The 21,489-nt window shown below is 43.1% G+C and overlaps 2 protein-coding genes across 3 annotated transcripts; both read right to left on the bottom strand.

Moving 5' to 3' along the window:
* Positions 1–651: 651 nt before the first annotated feature.
* On the bottom strand, positions 652–11,987 carry csrnp2 (cysteine-serine-rich nuclear protein 2). The gene is made up of 5 exons (XM_086026249.1): positions 11,399–11,987; positions 6,715–6,885; positions 6,372–6,634; positions 5,456–5,752; positions 652–3,766 (listed from the first exon to the last, which is right to left on the bottom strand). Exons 2-5 carry the CDS (start codon positions 6,872–6,874, stop codon positions 3,113–3,115), a joined length of 1,374 nt encoding a protein of 457 aa, XP_085882375.1. The 5' UTR covers positions 6,875–6,885; positions 11,399–11,987; the 3' UTR covers positions 652–3,112.
* Positions 11,988–12,627: 640 nt separating this feature from the next.
* Positions 12,628–21,183, bottom strand: tfcp2 (transcription factor CP2). 2 transcript variants are annotated; one of them, XM_086026231.1, is made up of 16 exons: positions 20,839–21,183; positions 20,465–20,648; positions 18,762–18,913; positions 18,397–18,473; positions 17,786–17,891; positions 16,899–17,005; positions 16,619–16,771; positions 16,398–16,508; positions 15,968–16,056; positions 15,834–15,882; positions 15,248–15,341; positions 14,939–15,029; positions 14,729–14,835; positions 14,328–14,470; positions 13,625–13,676; positions 12,628–13,539 (listed from the first exon to the last, which is right to left on the bottom strand). In XM_086026231.1, the coding sequence occupies exons 2-16, from the start codon at positions 20,584–20,586 to the stop codon at positions 13,502–13,504; spliced, it is 1,491 nt and encodes a 496-aa protein (XP_085882357.1). In that variant the 5' UTR covers positions 20,587–20,648; positions 20,839–21,183; the 3' UTR covers positions 12,628–13,501. The 2 variants fall into 2 exon arrangements, 1 of the variants encoding a protein (XP_085882357.1); XR_015086242.1 differs by lacking the exon at positions 12,628–13,539 and having other exon boundaries at positions 14,328–14,508.
* Between the last annotated feature and the right edge of the window lie 306 nt (positions 21,184–21,489).

Genomic DNA, 21,489 nt, shown 5'->3' with positions numbered 1-21,489 from the left:
TATAATTGTTGCGGCCCCACTTGACCTTCTCCTGTAGATGTTTGCCGTCAAGCACTCACGGGCCAAAATTGTGACATCGCTTGACGCGCGGCAGGAGCCATGCAGTGAATCGGTGCTGCCCTCGGCTGGCCATCAATTGTACTGCACCCAATGAAGCACACAAAATACTTTGTTTGTTGGGGGGGGGGGGGGGGGTTGAAGTAGTAGGTAGCTATAAAAACATACAAATTTGTTCTAACATGAAAACATATATGGAAAGTGTACTGAATACAATACGTTTCAGTTATGTCTTTTTATAAATGTGTCCACAACAGAACAAGTACAAAAACAAAAAAAGTTTATTAATATCAAAATATATTTGTGATTTGAGGCAATGTGAGGATAGTAATAACTGAGTTACTGCCCTGTTTCCTTTGCTAAGTCAAAATTAAGTTTGTAGTGGTTTTCTTTTTTTAACTTAACTGGGGGTTAAGATCAGGGGATGTCGTGTATATGAGCTGGTGCATATGTGAAGCCCTTTGAGACTTTCCTGTGATTAAGGGCTGTATAAATAAATTTGACTTGACTTAACTGACTTGGGAAGTTTGAGAATAGCAAACATTGATAATCACAAAGTGTGTCAGTACATTTAAAATTGACAACACACAAACATTTTTCTTAAATGTGCACTTTATTTATTTTTATATAGAAAAAGACCTTATTTTGTCCACTTTTAGGGAACGGTTTAATGAGAGAGGCTCTCCACAGCTCTTTTATAAGTCTTTCCAGCATTCCAACAATCACCCTTATCTTTTGCTCACACATACATGTCCTTGTGCAGTGGTCCCAGGCTAAAAGAGATCGCAAACAGCCAAGCGTGATGAAGGGGAGGCCACAAAGACAGAGTCATCCTCTCAGGAGGGTTAAGACCACTGCTTTGGTGAAGCACACTTGGATTAAGACAAAAAAAAAAAAGGCAAATAATTACACCGACATCTCATATATGTCAGCACGTTAAAAAAAAAAAAAAAGATGGTTTAGTGATTTTTTTAAATGACATTTAAATAGCATAAAAGTTAAAAAGTCAAGACAATATTTTATCATAAGCACAAGAATGTGTCGCAGTAAAGCAGCAATCGCCTTCCTTGACCTCCTGCATGACGAGTTACGGAATCTTGAGAGAGAGCAGTCAAGTCTGTAACATGAGCACCTTTCCAAAACAAAGTATTTCCTCATTATTATGCTTCCCGAGCCCCCTAAATACAGTACATCTGTGGCTACACACACATACACACACTTACAAAGCTGCATCACACAATGTCACATTTTTCTTTAAATGCTCTTTTCTTCATGTGACATCTCTTGTTCAGAGGCGACGGTGCAAAAATCTGCCGTTACACTAGACAAGTATCGATATACTTCATTCTTCATGTGAGGGATATTGAAGCTTTCAAAATTGTGTAGGACTGACCATACGCTGTACAACAGACCTGGTGTTACACTCTAGTATAGACCTGGCCTGGTACCCGAGAACAGGTTGGCGTTGACTCGCGGAAATGTGAACAGTAACAGGACTTAGGTACCCCTCTTGAACATATCCAAGGCTACACTGTAGAACAGGTCGGGGTAACTATTTGGAACTAGGTCTGAGGTTGCACTCTGGACCAGTCCTGAAGCTATACTCTAGAACTGGGCTAGTGTTAGATTCTTACAGGAAGTAAGTGCTTGCCCAAGGACCGAGGTCCTAGAACATGTCCAGTGGTATGCTGGATGAGAGCCTTGGGGGTCTTGAAACGTCCCAAAGCTGGGTCGATGTAACATTCCGGGACATCAGACGGTCCAAGCTAACTCTCTAGAGCAAGTTGAGGAGAGACTCTAGAACAGTTAAAAGGCCTGGTACTGTGTCACACTCGTGACACACTCTTGCCTAGATTTTGTTTTGGTTTCTTGTTATCCAGCTTCTGCAGACTTTGCTGATTATCCGATCAAATGTCATTTAACACAATGACAAAAAAACTGAACAAAGACCTTACTTTCTGACACGGATGATAATTCACTCATGTGTCAAACTGCTGCAGTACAGCCCCAACTATTACCGAAGAGGACTTACTCAATGTCAGGTATCAGTAACTAGTATCGGCAGCCTCCACGAGGACCCGAAACCTTAAAAACAAGAGCGGTATCGGCCCGATACCGATATCTGGTACTGGTACTCGCTCATCCCTACTTAGTAGAGGAGTGGCAAACATTACACTCTCGAGCAGGCCAACAGTTACACACCACAACAGGCCTAGTGTTAAAATCTAGACTAGGGCTGCAGGTATTGTACTCTAGAGGTTGTCTGAGGACACAGTGGAACAGGTCCAATCTGGGAACAGGCCTGACAGCTTGCAGTCGAGGCCAATCTTTAATTTCCCCTGGCGGAATACAAAGTACAACTATCTGTCTGTCTGTCTAGAAGCGGTCCAGAGTGGCTAGCCGTTTGTGATCCGTATGTAAATATTGAAAGATCACATGGAATTTCAGCAGCACGGTGACTGTAGAAGAAGAAATCAGAACAACGAGCGTTCTAGCACAACTCCAGGTGGATGAAAGTCAACCTATTCCAGCAGCACCTCATCTACAAGAGATCCGTCACACAAAGACGTAATAATATCACAGGCATTGCAACTACGACACAAAGATCGCGTTTGTGAAAGATGAGCAAAGGCCGGCGCAGACGATCTCGGCGTGTGCGCAGACACCGGCGGCCCGGCCTCGCAATCACACAAACGCTTGTACAGTACACAAGAAAACAAGTATTTCCAGGATTATTAGGTCAGTTTACGCCGTCATTTGGCTTGACTGCAGCTCAGACACGTCTGCTGCGATACAAAGTGTTAGCTATGTCACTCGCTTTTTCTCTTGGATGCCTCCAAAGTTAGCAAGCAGGATTTTCTCCTGCGTTTTTTTGTTTTTTATTTTATTTTTTTTTGCATAAGGCTGTGTTTACCACCCTCAACACGATTCACGATGAAAGTCATGTGACTGCATATACCATAACATATGACTCCTGATCTCCATGTGCTCCAGCCTCAACGAATGCAACTGAGCTGAGTTTTATTTGTGCAAAACATCTGCAGAAAAGCTCGGACTAAACGTCAGGAGGAAGCGGGTGCGTCGCCACCTCTGCTTCTGCGCTTTCTTCTTGACACTCTTCATGATGGTGGAGCTTCGATTGGTCACTTTGGAACCGGCCGCCCAAACACTCCTCTCCTGCTGCCTCTTGAACCTCCTCCTCTGTCGGCTCCAGAATGGCCGGCTCTATGGAGCTGAGTTGATAGTAGTGGAGAGCGGCGGAGTCTCTGAGAAGGTCTGTGGAACTCTCCTCCTCTTGGTTGATGCAGAGCACGGCAGTCCCGGTTGGGAAAGGCCCCTGCAGGAGAACCTCCTCCACCTGCGGCTCCTCTGCCCGCCTCTCCTGCTCCTCGGCGCTCTGCAGGTGCAACACGGCGGTCTCGTTCTCCCGCTCAAGGATGTCCTCCTCCGACGCCAAGACACAAGCGCGCAGCCCGCTCTCTTCCGGGGCCAGGGATGCGGGGCAAGAGGAGAACGGGGAGGACACCCGGTCCGACTCGGCGTACGTCTCCCCGGGCACTTGTAGCAGCACCCTCCTCTTCTCCAGGTCCAACTTCATGATGGTGTGCAGGTAGTGTGTTCGGACACGAAGTGGGTTAAACTCGACGCGGCCCGCTAAGTTGCCGCAACCGTCTCTGGAGCATCCGCATGGGAAGGACATTCTGTCCACCTGAAGGAGAAAACAGGTCTGGCTATTTTATTGTCTTGAGTCCACAGCCCCTCTTAACTGGATTTACACTACAGGTTCAGGTTTACACGGTGGGAGCATGCGACCCGGCGCGCACGTGTAGAAGCCCAACTTGCACATGCTCCAGAAATGTCAACAGCAGGCACTAACGACACTGAAGTAAACAATATTACATGATCAACTTAAATATTAACCTTCAGGTTCTTTTGTGTCCTTCTCGCTTCCTTTTTTTTTCACCATTTTAAGCAGTGTTAATGCGAATGTAATGAAACTTCTCAAGGGTACGGATTTTTTTTCTGATGGTGTCATTTCCAAGTTATGGTATATCAATAGGGCAGCCCGGTGCTCGACTGGTTAGCACGTCCGCCTCACAGTTCAGAGGTCGTGGGTTCGATCCCGGCTCCGGCCTACCTGTGTGGAGTTTGCAGACTCTCCCCGTGCTTGTGTGGGTTTTTTCCGGGTACTCCGGTTTCCTCCCACATTCCAAAAAACATGCATGGTAAGTTGATTGGACTGTCTAAATTGCCCCTAGGTGTGATTGTGAGTGCGGATGTTTGTGAGGACAAGCGGTATAGATAATGGATGGATGGATGGGTATATCAATAATATATGCGTTTATATCAAGTTCTACCTCTAGGCCCTATCGCAGGCACTTTTGAACAACATTCATTCATTCATTCATTATCCATACCGCTTCTCCTCACAAGGGTCGCGGGCGTGCTGGAGCCTATCCCAGCTGTCTTTGGGCAGTAGGCGGGGGACACCCTGAATTGGTTGCCAGCCAATCGCAGGGCACACAGAGACAAACATCCGCACTCACAATCACACCTAGGGGCAATTTAGACAGTCCAATCAACTTACCATGCATGTTTTTTGGAATGTGGGAGGAAACCGGAGTACCCGGAGGAAACCCACGCAGGCACGGGGAGAGTCTGCAAACTCCACACAGGGTGGCCGGAGCCGGGATCGAACCCACGACCTCTGAACTGTGAGGCGGACGTGCTAACCAGTCGCCCACCGTGCCGCCTTGAACAACATTATTTACCATAATTTCCCGAGTATAAGATGCCCCCCAAAATCACCCTTGAACAGCTGTTTTTGTCTCTGTACTTGTACCGATTTGCCGTTATCCTTTGTTATCAGAGTGAATAATATGAATGAATAAAGACTCAAAACAGATCAATAAAGTCTAAATGTTTTTAAATCCTGGTTAAAAACTAAGCTCTTTTCCCACTTTTACGAAACCTATGATTAAGGTCAAAGGATTTTTAAAATCATGTTTTTTAAAATCTTATTCTTGCACTGTATGCTCTTTTAGTAATTTCTGTAAGCTACTTTTTATTTCTTTACATTACTTCTATATGTCTATAGAGAGGAAGTCAACCCAAACATCTCTTTTTTCAAGAATATGTTCTATGCAAGCCCACTTGTTATTAATCTAGCCATCTCTGGGGGCGGCCATTTTGTCCCACATTTGGATGAGGCCTGATTCTGAAGTAAAGTTTGACTTTCTTCTATGACGCATATCCCAGTTGTGCTACTCGAGAGCAAAAACAAATCTGAATTGTGTTACTTCAACCGTGCAGTGTAAACCCAGTCTTTTCCCATCAGTAATAGCTTGATCGAAATGACAAACATAGTTTTGTCCAATTTAAAAAGTGACCATCCTACCTGGCACTTGATACCGGCCTGGCTGCAGCCACAGTGTCGAGGGTCGCAGTAGAGACGGCAGTCGCAGCCACATTCTTCCCGGGACAGGCGGATAGCTCGGAGCTCCGTTTTCTCCCTGGCGTCGATGCGAGCGATTCCAGAGGCTCGCAGGAGGGCTCTGCGCCGCTTGGTGGGCAGCGGCTGAAGGAAGAAGCAGTCGTCCACTTCCACGGCGTCCACATCGAGGTCCTCGTCCGAAACGTCATCCAGAGTCAGCAGTTCGGCTTGAGCGCACTCCACTGTGCCATTCCTAGTCAGCTGTGTGTGACAGTCAACCCAGCTAAAGTAAATAAAGTGTGGAGTAAAAACAAATACAGATCCCGATGTGAAATATGTGCCTTGGCTAGATAAAGGTTGGGAAAACACTGCTCGAGTAGATGCCTCCGCTAAGCCCATTTTGAGCTCCTTTTGCTAAGCTACTTGGCCCCTTTGCCCATAATGTAGTTTGCCGTAGGATTTTAGCCTGTTTTTTGTCTGTATTGAAGTCTTGCTAAGCCTTCTCACGCTCCATCACAGAAACCATGACCATCCGCGGGGGGCTGCTGCGTCCTGGAGGCTCAAAGGGGCACTATCACCTATGTCAGTACGTTTCCTGGTCCCCGTCACATTCTGACGGAGTCCCTCACAGTTCTCACATTCTGTCAAGGCTTTCGACAAAAGAAACTTGGATGCAAGGCAGCTTTTGAGCACGTTTGTAGCTCCCCCATGACAGAGCTACATGAAGACAACAACGCACTCTTGTAATAGAACTCTTCCATAATATAAATTCTTGATGGGCCTGATAAAAAAAAAAAAACGAGCAAGCCACACTCGACGCAGACTAGTGTCTAATGTACCTCATAAAGTGACCATTTAGAGGCTGGTGTCAACCTCTTACCTTTAGCTTGCGGGCGTTGAGCTTCTCCTGTCGCAGGTGTTGGCGTAAGGTGTGTCGGTGACTGCTCTCCTGCTCCCGAGCAAACTCGCCCAGCGTGTAACGTCGGATGGACGAGTGGTTGTGGGCCATGCCCAGCGAGCTGCCCCCTTGGCTGGGCACGCTAGTGAAGCCCTGCCTCCGGGGGAAATAATACACTGTCACCGCATCGAAGCGCACCCGCTTGCCTCCCGGCGACAGCTTGTGCTGTCTGAGGATTGAGGTGGCTGAGGGGAAAGAAAAATTCAGGATGGATGTGACCGCTTGTTCGTATATGTATACTGATCCCCCCCCCCCCATCCCTTACGAGTGAATTCTGTCCTGGAGGAGGGGTTGAGGCTGTCACAGCTGTCAGCACTATCGCTGCTGGAGATGTCATCGTCAGAGTCTTTGGGTGTCGAAAAGGGAGAGCCGTTGTCCACCTCTTCATATCGTCGTTTGAGGCTGAGGGATGAACCTGCCTCCATGGAAACTGTGTCTGAGGGCACAGGGCAGCACCAGTGATCACCAAGGTAGGAAGGAAGAAATAAGTACACTCAGGAAATCCATGCTGTCTGTGAGTGACAAACTGTTACATGAAAAAGCTGAAGCTAGGAGTCTAGACAAGGGATGGGCCATTTAGCTAAATTTCCATAATCAACCATGAGGAAAATTAATCTTGCCATCAAGCCATTTGCACCGTATTAAGATGACAAGTGAGCTGTAGCCGATCCTGGACTGGTTGCAGGCCAAACAAACCATTCACACTCACATTCACACCGATGGAAAATTTAGAGAAAATTCATCTAATAGACGGGTGGGGTCATAACTCATGATACCAAAATGTGGACTTTGATACTATACCTGCATAAAGTATCTCGATACCAATACCGAAACGGTACCGCGACAAAAATCTAAAATCAGCAAAAGCAGAAAAATTATAACTGACAAAAGAATTTGACTTTTTTTTTACTTGTTATTAATTCAAAGTATTACTATATGCTTGATAAGAAAATAACACTTTAAACATTTTTAAACACTGATGAACATTTGCACACATGGAGAGTGAGATAAATATATTACACTGTTTCTTTCTATACTTGACTATATTTTATAGACTACATGGCAATTCAACTTTAAGAAAACTAGTTCCCATTTATTTATTTATTTAAACGTCACTAGTAGAAAATGTACAGAGGTTTATAGAGCCATTAGTGTAACATCTACTGTAATGCGGTATTGAGCTGCTTAGGATCGTTTTCATGGCCAGATATGCAGCTGTATCGCCTCTAAGCTTTTTGAACACAGAATTAGCCAATTCTGATTTTAAGAATGACATTTTTTTTAAATACTGAGATGTGTTTATATAAGCATAATGTATACATGTCAATGAATATACATATATATACACTTATTCACTATAAGTTTTTACATTACATGCCATATTCTTGACCTGTGTGACTGCATTTCATGTCATCCGTTGTTGATATTGAGAATACATTTGCACCGTTTCGGTTAAGCAAATGTGTTCATTTAAATGATAAAGACCCTACGTAATGTTCCTTTGACTGTTAAAAATGTATCACAACCTGTCGCTTTTTAAACTGGTGGTATAACTTTGGATGCTGGTCAGCGAGGTGCTTGGCCAGATTGGCCGCGTTCCCACCTCGAGCCACGGTAGTTTTAAAACAAGCCTTACAGACGGGCTTTGTCATGTGGGTCGCCTTCCAATGTAAGCAAAAAAGTTCCATATAATAATTATATATTTAAGACACTTTGCGTGTCACGCTTTTCAACGAGGACCAGGGGGGCAGCCAGTACTCAATACTTGAGGCCAGCTTCGTCACACGCAGGTGTGTCACTTAAGACATTTCTCACATGTCGGTAGACAGGCGTCTTTAGCTTATGTATACTTGCCTTTAAGACAGAGTTGGTGAGCTCCGTGTGCTTTTTTTTTTTTTTTAAATACCAGTATTAAAAAGAAAAAATGGTACCGACCCGTTTTTAACGCCAAAAAAATCACAGTATGGTACTGCTATCGGTATCCCGTGCATCACTATAATAGACCAATCTTTGTTTATATGCCAAATAGATACTGGATTTTTTCAACAAAATTTCCCTAATGAGGACTTTTATTTACAAAACACATTATGTAAGATTAATTATCTCAACAAAATCAACAAAAGACAAATAATGGTAGACAGCCAGAACCAGGAAAAAAGTGTTCATAGCTTTGTGAAACTAAGCCTGTTTTTCTTTTTTTTTTTTTACTTTGGTTTCCGAACTAATTTTGTCTGAAGGCATCACCATGGCAACTAGCTAAAGTGGAACTACATTTCAAATTCAACTTCAAGTTACTGTCTGCCCTTCAATGTTTTTCAAGTGTTGGAATGGAAACATGACAGCGCACCATTTTAAAATAATATAATAAAATCCACCTTAAAAGCAGAGTTAAATCAGAGCATTATGTTACGTAACACAAACAAATACTCTATTTTAGAGCACGTTCTTGTGCTATATCTACCGGTAAGCAACCTCCAACTGAATTCGATGACTGACTGTGCATTTTGAACCAGGACAGATTTAACATGTCACGTGGGCATTTGTTCACACAAGCCTTGAGATGGCCAGAGACAGCACAACCGTTACCATGGTGACTTTACCATGATGTGAGGACGCCAACAGGTCTGCTTCATCATCAGCCCATGAAGAGAAGAGGCTGTGCTCAACAAGTATCGAATGAAATATCAGTGTGCATATCAAATATGGTGTGGTGATGTAGATAATTATGGATGTCAGTATTACTGCTCTACTGCACACTTCATATTGCTTAAAGGACTTCTCTAATGGTCTGATCATTGGCACTTATTTGATAGTTCTGGACTTAAAACTGACCTTCGCAGGGAGATAAAATCTCCCCAAAGCATACTCTGGAGTAATTTCAAGCTTGGTTTCTGATGGCTTTTAGCATATTTTAGCAGAGGAGGGCATTTTAATAAAGTTGCCAGTGCGTCATTTGTCTTCCGTCAACAGCCTGTGTACCCGTCCGTCATCCGTCATGTTATTTTAACTGCGCTTCAGTCAGTAAAATTTTGTGAAGTTGTCAAAGTGAATGCTTAAAAGACTGCAATTCAAAGTGTTTAGTAAGTTAACAACTCTAACTGAAGCAGATAAATAACCTTGCTATTATGAATGAATGATTAATTCACCTTTATTTTAGTGTACGCCTAACTTATAAAACCAAAACATTTATATATAAATATAATATTGTTTATTGTTAAGCAGATTTATTTATTGCTTGTGTTTGTTTAAAAAATATGGTATAATATCACATATTATACTGCAATATTAAGGCAAAACAAAACTCGCAATTAGTTTATTTTTCAAAATCGTTCAGCCGTTCGGCAGCGAATGCCGACCCGACCGGTCCATGGAAACTTGCTCCCGCAGGCTTGTGCTCTGCCTTTTTCCATTTTTGTTCCAAGTCATCAACCTCCTTCCCTGTGCTCCACACTCATGGCCCATGACGGCCAACAAGCATTCTAGAGCGGGCTAACTGCTGCGCGACTCCAGTCAACCCAGGTGCCGTCCTGTTTTTGTGGGCTTGTTCGTGAAAAATGGAGCATCTTGAGGCCATAGTTCCTTTATTGCAGCATTGCAGCATTTGCACACTTGTGGTTGTATCCGTAGCTTGACACTTTATATAGTTTAATGATATTTATGTTTATGTATTTGTCTTGATTGTACATTTTGTTATAGTGGCTTATTTACTGCGGTACTAGAGTGGCTCCAACTAGTGGACAAAACCCTGTGTGTTTTATCATACTTGGCCAATAAAAATGATTCTGATTAATTACATCTTATGACTGCTTCGCCATGACAGCACTCAAGATTTCCTTGAGCATCCGACAGTTCCTAACTGAGAACATCACAGTGCTGAAGCAACCTCCATACTCACCTGACCATGCTTCGTGTAATTTTTTCCCCTCATTCCCAAACTCAAGCGGGTAATCAATTGGGCATTTTTTTAAGACGTGGACGAACGACATCAAGATGTTGTAGAAATCTTCCAGGAGTACATGATGTAGCAGAGAAGGCTGGGCATAGACCCCAAGGGGACTAACTTCGAAAAGGAAAGCTTGTGGTAGTTTCGATTTTATATCTTTGTGACAGCCCTGGAATTTTTCTGGCACATCTCGTATACGATTTTCTGATGGCGATAGTTGACCTTGGAGTGGATTATGTCTGTTTTCATCATTTCCCATGGGAGTAAATCTTACGTCAACCAGCATTGTAGAACAGACCATGCCCCACCGTAGAGCTTCTGGGGATCAAGTACAGTATTGACATATCATCAGTATATTAGTGAGTGAATGTCAAGAAACACTAATCATAAAGGCCTTTTACCAGGAAACCATATGCCTACTTGAAGATACCGCACAGCATTTTACTCTGGCCCAATAAAAATGTTGGATGCTGGGCCATCATTTTGGGCAATGCTGCCTCTCCTGAATGATGCTGTCATTTTTAACAAGAGTACAGTACTGTCAAGCAACCTTGTATTGCTGCGTTTTTACCGCATTTAAACCCCCTGGAGAAGCTGTCAGGATGTGTGCAGTAATCATTCATTGGATTTCCAAGTGAAATGTCTTCTGTCACCCTTTCCCATCCAATCAAAAGCTCTTAAAAGTTAAACACTCTATCATTTGCGAATAGGGCTTGCCTATTTTTATGTGATTTTGCTTTGTTGTGAGCTGTCAAAAATACTTGAGTGTAGAATTAAGATTAATAACCAGTTAATAAAGGATACAAGGTCGAGATAGAAGCTGCTGATGACGGTGCAGTTTACAGAATCTTAAACAGGAGGCACCATTGTGCTCTGTGGCTCGAACAGTCAAAAGATATACCAGAGCACTTAGTGATTGTATCTATATGCAAAAAATAGTTTTCACATGCACACTCTGCAGGAGGGTTAAGCACGCTCACACTGACAAAGAAGCTTCTTTTCCTACCTGGGTCACAAACGGGGAGCTTGAATGCAACCAGCTCGTTGCTCTTTTCTCCTCCTCTCTGTTCATGGATTATGTTCAACACCCTGTTAGACGCCTTTTTGGTGCGGGAACCAGCAGCGATAGCTTTTAAAGTGATTGTCTATGCGTACCACTTCTTCAGTGTTGCTGGTGGAGGCTACTTGGGCTCTATACTCATTGTTCTGAAGAACGGAAAAAAACAACCGCAGCCCTCTTTAGGATGTAGATTAACGGGCATCAAAGGGGCCGTCACGTTACCAGGGAGCGCTATGAAGCTGTTTCTTTTTCTAAAGTATTTTCCTGATCCTGACAGGGGGGTTTTAAATGGAGAAAGCCGCTGACATCTTTAGTCGTGGTCGTTTTTCGCTCCCCCCTTGCTCGCCTCCTTTCCAACACACACTGGGCCGGGAACAGTGCGCAGGGCCGAGCTTCGTCTTCTGACTCTTCACGCGGTTACGGTGTCAATTGTCGCGGCCGTCTTTGGGGCGAGAAGACGGTCTTCGAGCCGGTTTCGCCCCGGCCGGCCCCGGTCGATAGAATGTAACAATGGCAGGCCGTAATTCCCCCCGGCGGCCGAGTATATACTACCAGTGACGTCACATGCAGTCTGCGCCAAGGGATGCTGGGAAATTGAGTGTTTAAGGTTGTGTCTTTGTTCGACTGCTATACTTTAAAACTATTATAATTAACCCGTGTTTTATTCGTTTTTTTCTATTTGAAATTGGCGAACAAAAATGGGGAAAAAAGGAAGAAGTGACTTACTGGCTCAGCTCAAAAATATGAACTTGAAAAACAGGACAATTTCCTTCCAGATCAAATTAGCCCAGTCCAACGATTGCCAACTTTATATAAATTCTAAATTACGAGCAACTATACCTGCAGATACATACATGTAGGACTTAACAACGTAGTGTATTTCCTCAAATAGTGTAAAGGATGTTAATTTATTCTACTGCAGAGTACTAGATGTTTCTTTGAAGGTGGTGTTTAAGAGGACTTCTTGTATAAATATGTATTTTATGATGGTTTGAACACCGACGTTACTGTTTTTTGGGCATAATTACCCTTGTGGAAATTTCAAACCTCGTCTTATTACAACGTGATAGCAACTACTACCAAATAAAATTTCCCGAATTGGTGTCCTAGGGCATATATTTTTCTCAAATGCAAGGAGTACCGCATACTAGAATAACTGACAAAGGATGTTGTGTTTTTTGTTGTTGTTTTTTAATAGAAAAGACGTTCATTTTTGCTGGTATTTAAGAGACAACATGTGGTGAATCGAAACAAAGTTGCGTACGTTTCAAGGCTTACAAGCTGGGAAAGATATCTAATCATGATACCAAGGACAGAACGTAAACTCTCACAGGCAACTCTGGTGTGCCCCATGTTACTTGTATTGCTAGCATTCGGATGTATACAAATAAAGACTTCAAAATTTTGAAAGTATTGTTAGGAAAATACTTTAAAATAATAATCTATTCAAATGTAATGTTGTCCAAGAATGGCTAATTAAAATGCTTTTGTGCTAAATAACTCAATCATTTGCACGCACCAAGCTTTTAGTCACTATTCAGTATCAGAATTAGTGCAACTACTAGCTAGTAGATGCTAGAAGTGTTAATAGCTAGATTCCACTTCCCCTTAAAGCCCCTGATGTAAATGGCCATTAGCCGGTCTTTCAGCTATATCCCAGTCCAACACAATGTATTCGCTTAGCACTGATTTGAGCTGCGTTCCAGTTTAGGATTTTTTTTTTTTTTAAGTAAGAAAACCGTGATTCTGAAGCGCCAACGTTTGGCACACCAGACGCAACAGTCACACCAGCCATACTGACGCTGGAGACTTAAGCAAAAGAGGGAGAAAACGCAGTCATGTTGGGGAGAGAACAGCAGGGTGAGAACAGGGGAGACTCTTTGTCACCGTGGAAACAGAGTCACTCCCTCCCCAAGTAAGACAGTAAGAGACCAGGTGCTTCGTGTTCCGCCGAGCAGCCTCAAGAGGCTTCCTGCGGGCGTCTCCATGTCATCTGGAAAGAGCGAGGAGGGTGAAGCTGGATTGACGAAAGGGCCGATAGGATCTTGTTCACTTCAGGATGACGTGGTAGCCATCATTTGAATCGTCTGCAGCAACAAAAACAGTCATGGCAACAAAAAAACAAAAAGTCACAGAATCGGGAAAATGTTGACAGATCAATCGGTCAAATACCTTTCATCGTGTCCAGAACAAAACAAACTTCATCCTGGAAGTTTTGAATCATCTAGGAAGTAGAAGAGAGAAAAATGTTCAAAACACATTTCACGTGTAACAGCAAGTGCACCAGTGCATGCAGGCAGATGACAAAGGAAAATAATGAATGCAAATGCTTCCAAATACATACGGCGCCACCTTCATTAACCATCATTCAGGATTTTGAATGGGTGCAGACTGAGAACAAATCAGTCCACCACCACTGGCTACCCAACTTTCGAATCCACATGTCAAAAATGGATTTGATTGGAGTGTACAGACGGTGGCAAGGTAGCCAAAGATTAAATGTGTTCATGTTTATTGAAGCCTCTATAGCAGTTCTCAAAGGGCACACATTGGAAAATAGACTTCTTTAATTGTTTGGACATAAATAGTTGTGGTCACTGGAGTGTCTGCTCACCAATTAAGCATGGAATTTATCAATCAACTAAATATTTTATCTGACTCTTTCTAAAAATGTGTCTATGAGAGAGTCATTCTACACTTCTACCCACCGGTTACGCAACAGTGGAGCAAATCAGTATATTTGCACCCATCTCTTTAGCGGGCGTTCAAACGTTCAAGTATTCTTTGTATTCTTATTGATACTAAATCAAAGCAAGAAACAATCATTTAGAATATCTGACGCATGATGGATGTATGTCAAGATCCAGGTGCTCACCTCATCACTGACTAGCACGTGGATGCCAGTGGGACCCTGTTTAAAGATCTGGTTGATCTGTCGGGGCGAGATGTTGAATAGCTGAGCGATTTTCTCTGTCAGCTCGGTAGCAGTCAGCTCCTCCAGGTAGATTGCATGATATACTGCAAGCGGAAAATACAATCCGCGCCCGTCAATAATTCTGAACAACAACAAAAACATTGTGGAAATTAATGCTCCCTTGGGTACAGTACTGTCTGATGTAACAAAGTATACCAAAAAAAACGGAATAATTGGAGTAAATGATCATGAATATTCTTTCATTTTCAATTGAAGAAAACTCCTTAAATTTCCTTCTAAATATCTAACGTTCGTACTGTACTTTCTTTTTTCGAGTAGCAAACAAGGTCATGTGCACTGACTAAAGAGTGTGTTGTTGGCGACATCTCCATTCTCATGTTTGGTCTGCTGATCGCGTGCCTGCTGCGACTCCTGGCACACGTAGATGGTTAACCTCGGACGGACCACCCTGTCCGCAACACATACAACAGAACAATTAAATGGTCCGTTTTCAGTTACTCCCCTTCTCCACTAAGCAATCGCAAGACTGCATGGTGTCTAGATGTACTCACCGTCCTTTTAGTGCATTGAATAGTCGGATGCCGTCTGCTGGGCCGCAGATCTGAATGACATCCTCCCTGGTCAGCTTCAACAGGTCTGCTCCTGGCAATTACAAATCAAAACTTAACACTTAAAGGAAAAAAAATCATGCACACTCAGGTATACTAAAAACAGATCAGCAAAGTTGTTATCGTTGAAACAAAACAACAACAACAAAGAATACTCGTTGACGATTAAGAATGATTTGGACCATTTGGAGCCCATTTGTTTTATATACAACACAGTTTTTGCTGCGATCTTTTGCGAGGAGCGAGTTTTACCTGAGAAGTTGGTGAAGAGCCGAGAGAAGGGCGAGAAGCGGTTTCGGAGAAGCCACTGTTGTGCATCTTGTGGCGTCGCCGCAGGTAACAAATTCTTAAGAGGGAAACAAAGTCATTTGAGCGGCGTCAACAAGTAAACAGGTACCTTTTAATACTGTTTGTCGCCTAATGAGCATGTATCACATCTTAAAGTGAAAGTCAACCCCCTAAATTCCTTTGCAATATGTGCCTTCACTAGTGTAAACATGGCATTTTGATTAATATTGCGTTTGTGAAATATGAGTTAAGCAGCAAAAGCCACCTGTTTTTAGCCATCTTTTTAATCCATCTGTGGGGGCGGCCATTTTGTCACTCTCTGTCGACTGAAAATGACATCACAGTTGCTCAGGGCTCAGGTAACGACCAATCACGGCTCGCCTGTTTTCTGAAGCTGAGCCATGATTGGTCGTTAGCTGAGTGGCCAACCATTCTTTTTCCGTCGCAGCCAGTGTTGATCCACATGAGGCAAATTCCTGGACCTTTCCGTATGTGCTATATTTATAAAATGTCTCTTATACACATTGAAGTGCAATGCTATTGTACTTACGTCAGCTACTTGAACAACAGGCTCAGGCTGGTGGATTGGTGATCCGTTTCTAAAACGGATGAAAAATGGAATGATTGTGTTAGCAAGTAAAAAGGAGCCACAAGCATGAGATGGCGCTGAGAACACTCTTTTACCCTTCTGCAACTGGGAAGCTGTTCTGTGTGCTGTTGAAGCCCGGAGATGGGGAGTTGTTGACATAGGTGACCTCGGGCCAAGGGGAACACTGTCAAGAGTCCAAAGGTTCTGTTAATGCATCAAGTGGGCCTGTTGTGCATTGTGGTGCCAAGGCTGCTGGTCCAACAGAACAAGGAAGGTTCAGGAGGCGTTCACAGATTTCGACTCACTGTTCAGAAATGATTTTACAAAAGAATTCTCGAAGTGGTCTATTAGCTACATTTCGGAGCTGACGTGCAACAAGATGTGAGTACACAGAGCAATCATTTGAATCATTTTGGCAACAACAATACTCCCATAACATTTGATAAGGACACATTTCTGCACTGCTCTAAATAAAGCTTTGATTTATTTTCATGAACATGAAAGCAAGGTTATTAATACACTAACCTCTGTGAGGATTGTAGTTTCATACGAGGGCTGATATTTCTCCTTCTCCTGTGGTGCCCTCTTCTCCATCTTCTCCCTGTCAGTCTTCTGCTTTCTGTCCGCACCTTTGGGCTGAAAGAGGTGACATGGGAGTCACTGACCTGACTGCACATCCACATAGACAAATACCAGCAGACGTGTGGGTTTGGATGTGTCAGGGCTCTCGTCATTCCACTCATCACCTTGAAAACTTTGACCTGGCAGGAGGCGGAATGGAGGTGCTCGGTGTACTCGCTGCTCTCGTTCTCTTTGAATGTGTCGATCTGGATGCGGAAGGGAACCCCTTTCTCCCCGCCGTGCTTGCGCATGGTAAATTCCGTGCTGATGCAGTGAACCTACCATTGTTGAAAACCATACAGATGATAGAATTTGATGCAGAAACCAAACACAAAGGTGACAAATCATTACACTTGGAAATTCGACCTGAATAATCTAAATAATAATAATAAATAATCATGCTACCTGGATAAAAACTGAGGTTCTTTTTGACGGTTCCCAGAGGAACTCCACAGTGTTAAGCTGAGTAGGGTTAGCCCGTGGGTCGATAATGCCGACTGACATGGGGATATCTGCAACAGATCAATGCACAACAGGCTTTTAAGAAAAGACAAGGCAATGCTGTATCCACTGCTGTTGCAAATAGTGGGAAGTAGTTTAAAAGAACAGTGAGAGGTGAAAATACATTGTATCATTGTGCGGATTTTCTGGCTCACAGCTTTTGTTACTGGTTGATATTTTTTTTATTTTTCAAACTTCTAAAAGGCTTAGCTTTTCCCAAAGGAAATACATGATCTGTTTCAAAAACACTACATCCATGAAAGTGGAAGTCAACCCAAGCATATTTTTTTCAAGAATATGTTCTCTGCAGGCCCATTAGTTGAAACAAGGCATTCTGATAAATATTGCATTTGTGGAATAAGAGTTAATCCACCAGGTTTTAGCCATCTCTGGGGGCGGCCATTTTGTCACTTCTGTCGACTGAAAATTAGATCACAGTTGCTCAGGGCTCAGGCAATGACCAATCACAGCTCACCTATTTTCTGCAGCTGAGCCATGATTTTTCGTTAGCTGAGTGGCTCACCACTCATTTTCCGTCGTCATCTGAGCCCTGAGCATCTGTGATGTCATTTTCAATCGACAGAAGTGACAAAATGGCCCCCCCTGAGATGGGTGGAATTTGCTGCTTAACTCATATTTTATCATTCAATATTCATCAGAATGCTGTGTTTCAACTAGAGGGCCTGCTGGGAAAATATTCTCGAAAAAAATATGTTTGGGTTGACTTCCGCTTTAAATATACAAGAGCAGTTTGCAACAACAACATTCAACGACACTTTTCCGGCACTCACCCAGGTCCAGAATGCGATCCCCGGGCCTGTTCCAGCGCCAGCCCTCCAGCTGCTGATGCTCCGTGTACTGAAGTCGGCGGTCGTGAAACACCACGCGAATGATGCTCTGCTTATCAGATACATTTGCATATTACAGAGATTTGTGTTAACGTTGCTGAAAGGATGCACACTTGAGGACAATCCTGGGGAAAAGTAATGAATCGATTAAGGGAAAGTATTTTGATTTGTGCAGTTTGCAATCACATAACATATATATTTTGTTTTTCATCCATATGCTTTTAAGGCCTGGTTACAAATCTGATAATATCATATTTGGTAGGTTTGGAAGGCAATTGTGTCATTAGCATCATACGGTTTTGCCTGCTTAGGCAGAAAAAAAGTTGTAATAAACTATTTGCACATTCTTCTTGCTGCTGCCAGCGGTGATGCCGCTCAGGCCATGTTAAAATGCAACATAAGCTTAGTGATATAAATGATGCATTGATCATATTCCTATGATCATCTTTTGGCAATCAGTTGAAATATAATATTGAAACCATGCTGAATGAACACCCACGGCAAAAATAACACAAACATAAAATGGTTTACATACATGCACCTGAGTAACGCACCTTAACCATTTTACCAGAGATTTCCGGAAGTTCACCAATTTTTCGATTATCAAGCATGATAATTTCATAGGACTGCCCTGCAATGACACGTGCACAAGGAATAACACATGGTTAACACAGAAAACCACTCCACTTTCTGATCTTAACTAATGCAGTGGAACACCCAAGGTCAGAAACTATCTACTGTATTCCGTGACATTGGTTGACTGCCAAATTGCTCCATTTTCAAAACATTCCCAAAGAAGAAAAATCCACAGAATAGCCGCACCGGTCTATAAGCCGCATGGTTCAAAACCTAGGAAAAAAGTAGCGGCTTATAGTCCGGAAAATACGGTAAGTATAATGTCTGGTATTCACGTGCTGACCTTGATTGAGGTAGGTGAGTGTTTCATCATGCAGTTTAACAGCTGGTGAGGTAGCAGCACACAGAACATACTGGAAGGGAAGGATCTTGTTGTCGTTGTCCGGAGGCAAGTTGGACTCCTCCTGTTTGAAGATGGGCAGGGCAAGTACGTCGCTAAAGGTCAGACAAACACAGAACAACTGTTAGGACATTTACAGAAGTGCAATGGATGTACGTGTGTAACTTCTTATTCCCTATTGGACATTCCCTGCTGCAGTTCATTAATCTTAATCAAGGCAAGGCTAACATATATCGAAGTATCCGGGCTGACTCACACCTCTCTTCTCAACAGAGAAATTTACAATGCAAACAGTAGGTCGTGAAGCAGACCAGTTTGACAATGAAACAGAGTGGAGAATATGTCTCCATAAAAAAGGCAAGGTCAGGCAGCTTTATCCATCCATTATCTATACCGCTTATCATCACAAGGGTCGCGGGGAGTGCTGGAGCCCATCCCAGCAGTCTTCGGGCAGTAGGCGGGGGACACCCCGAATTGGTTGCCTGCCAATAACAGGGCACACAGAGACAAACAAACCACCACACTCACAATCACACCTAGGGTCAATTTAGAGTGTCCAATAACCTACCAAGCATGTTTTTGGAATGTGGGAGGAAACCGGAGTACCCGGAGAAAACTCACGCAGGCACGGGGAGGCCGTGGCCGGGATTGAACCCACGACCTCTGAACTGTGAGGCGGACGTGCTAACCACCGTGCCGCCACCAGGCAGCTTTATTTACTGTATAAGCGCATTTCATATACAAGTTGCTTCACAATTAAAAATACAATATTTCTAAGCACTTACAAACAAAAGAGTTACACATTTAAAAGCCAAGTAAAAAGGTAAAAAGTAGCTCATTAAAATTACAAAAAAGAACATACATACAACGAGATTTTGGAAACATTTATTTTAAAAAGACCGCAGTGGTCAGATTTTTTGTTGTTGTTGCAGCAAGTATGGAAACATCAAGAGGTGTGCGAGGGTCAGTCACCGACTATAATTTGTTAAAATTCAGGGCTCTAGACTAACTTTCATTACTAGGAGCACAGTTGCTCCTAACCTGAAATTTTAGGGCGCACAAGTAGAAAATTTGAGGGCAGACACTGTAAATTGACTTGCAAAGTAAATATTCATCCCATTCATTTTCACTATATTACTGACTGGCTCAAGTGTGGAGCAAAACTTTTGTTAGCTACAAAAAATATTCAAGAAATCCACAAATTCACTGGCTGCACTGGCTCGAGCAGTTGCACTGTCTCAAATGTAATGCCACCATTTAGGAGCTGTTTGGAGCGGAACTGGGCAACTGCGAACAAAGTACTGTCTACGGACAGCCCTGCACACCTACCACCGTCATTTTTACAAGATCATGTTATCTATCCTAGCATTTTGATTGGCCGTAACTGTCTGTACCGGTGCGACACCATTCATTTGCAAGAGTCGGAATTAAAGCCAAGATCGTTGCGGATGGTTGGCAACTGATGAAAATTAGTTGCAGAACCACGCACACGCAGCAACGCAACTTCATGTTTAGTGCCGTTTGGTCGCGTTGCTCAGTGTGTGACCCATGACACATGACAAGGTCAAAAATGCAATTTGTTTGACATCCGAAGCAGAAGCATTCCAGTGACTGCAGTCATTACTTCATAATAACAGCTTTAGTACCTCATGCTATATGCCCCAGCACCAAGCTCCTGACCGATGCCCGAAAGGCTGGCATCAAAGTCCTGGACCAGTCCGGATTCAATCACTTCGTCGGAGAGAGGCAACTTCAGAGCCCAAGCCATGATGACTGTGTGCAGATCTCAATAGGGTTCGGTTCTGATAGCACCCTCAATCAAGTTTCAACCTTCAGTGAAGAAAACGGAGTTAAACTTCCACATAACTGTAACAACTTTTTTTTCTAAAGGGCAAGAGTTGGTAATAATGGCGAGCAAGCGAAGTTCTAACGGTAATGTTAGCCGCGCACTGAACTTTTCCCACAACACTGTTATCCACGTTACAAATTATTATCATTTGAGCAGGTCTGCGCGGGTTACCTTTCGGTGAAGCGGAGCACAGCTGCTTGCTAATAGTGTGAGGTTATCATGCCATCACGTCGTGTGCCGTCTCTCCAGTACTAAAATAAACATGTCGAGCTAGTCACGCTAACCAGCTAGCAACAGCGATCCTAACAATTCGCGCGTCCTGGAATTTCTACATGAGTTTCACGATAACATAATATAATTCACAACACGCATTTCTTTGATTGTTAATGAGCCGAAATGGGCCGCAAAATAAATGTCGGACTAAAATATGTTCCTTTTGTTTATTTATCCATCTTAGGAAACCGAGCTGCCGTAATTTCCGTGCATGGCTCTTCTTCGTGTTAGTTTTTAAGCACAATGCTGCCACCTACCGCCGAGGAAACATTTTCTAATGAAAACAATTTGACATTTGCATAGGAAGGCTGCTGTGTGGAGTTTACATGTTCTAAACTTGCTTGTGTCGGTTTTCTCCGGCATCTTTTCACATTCCTAAAACATGAATGCTAAATACATTGAAGGTTCGACATTTTCCATAGGGATGAATAAGTATGAATGATTATTTGCCTACATATATTTTTAATTAGTGAATTTACCTTATTAGAATTACAATAAGATTTTATTGTGTAATATTTGTTGCAATATTGTTTTGCATTTTCCCCGCTA

This window comes from Filicampus tigris, chromosome 1, assembly GCF_054856515.1.
Source record: "Filicampus tigris isolate MCC_2025a chromosome 1, RoL_Ftig_1.0, whole genome shotgun sequence".
Lineage (NCBI taxonomy): Eukaryota > Metazoa > Chordata > Actinopteri > Syngnathiformes > Syngnathidae > Filicampus > Filicampus tigris.
The sequence above is the reverse complement of the archived record's forward strand: the minus strand, read 5'-3'. Positions and strand labels throughout refer to the sequence as shown.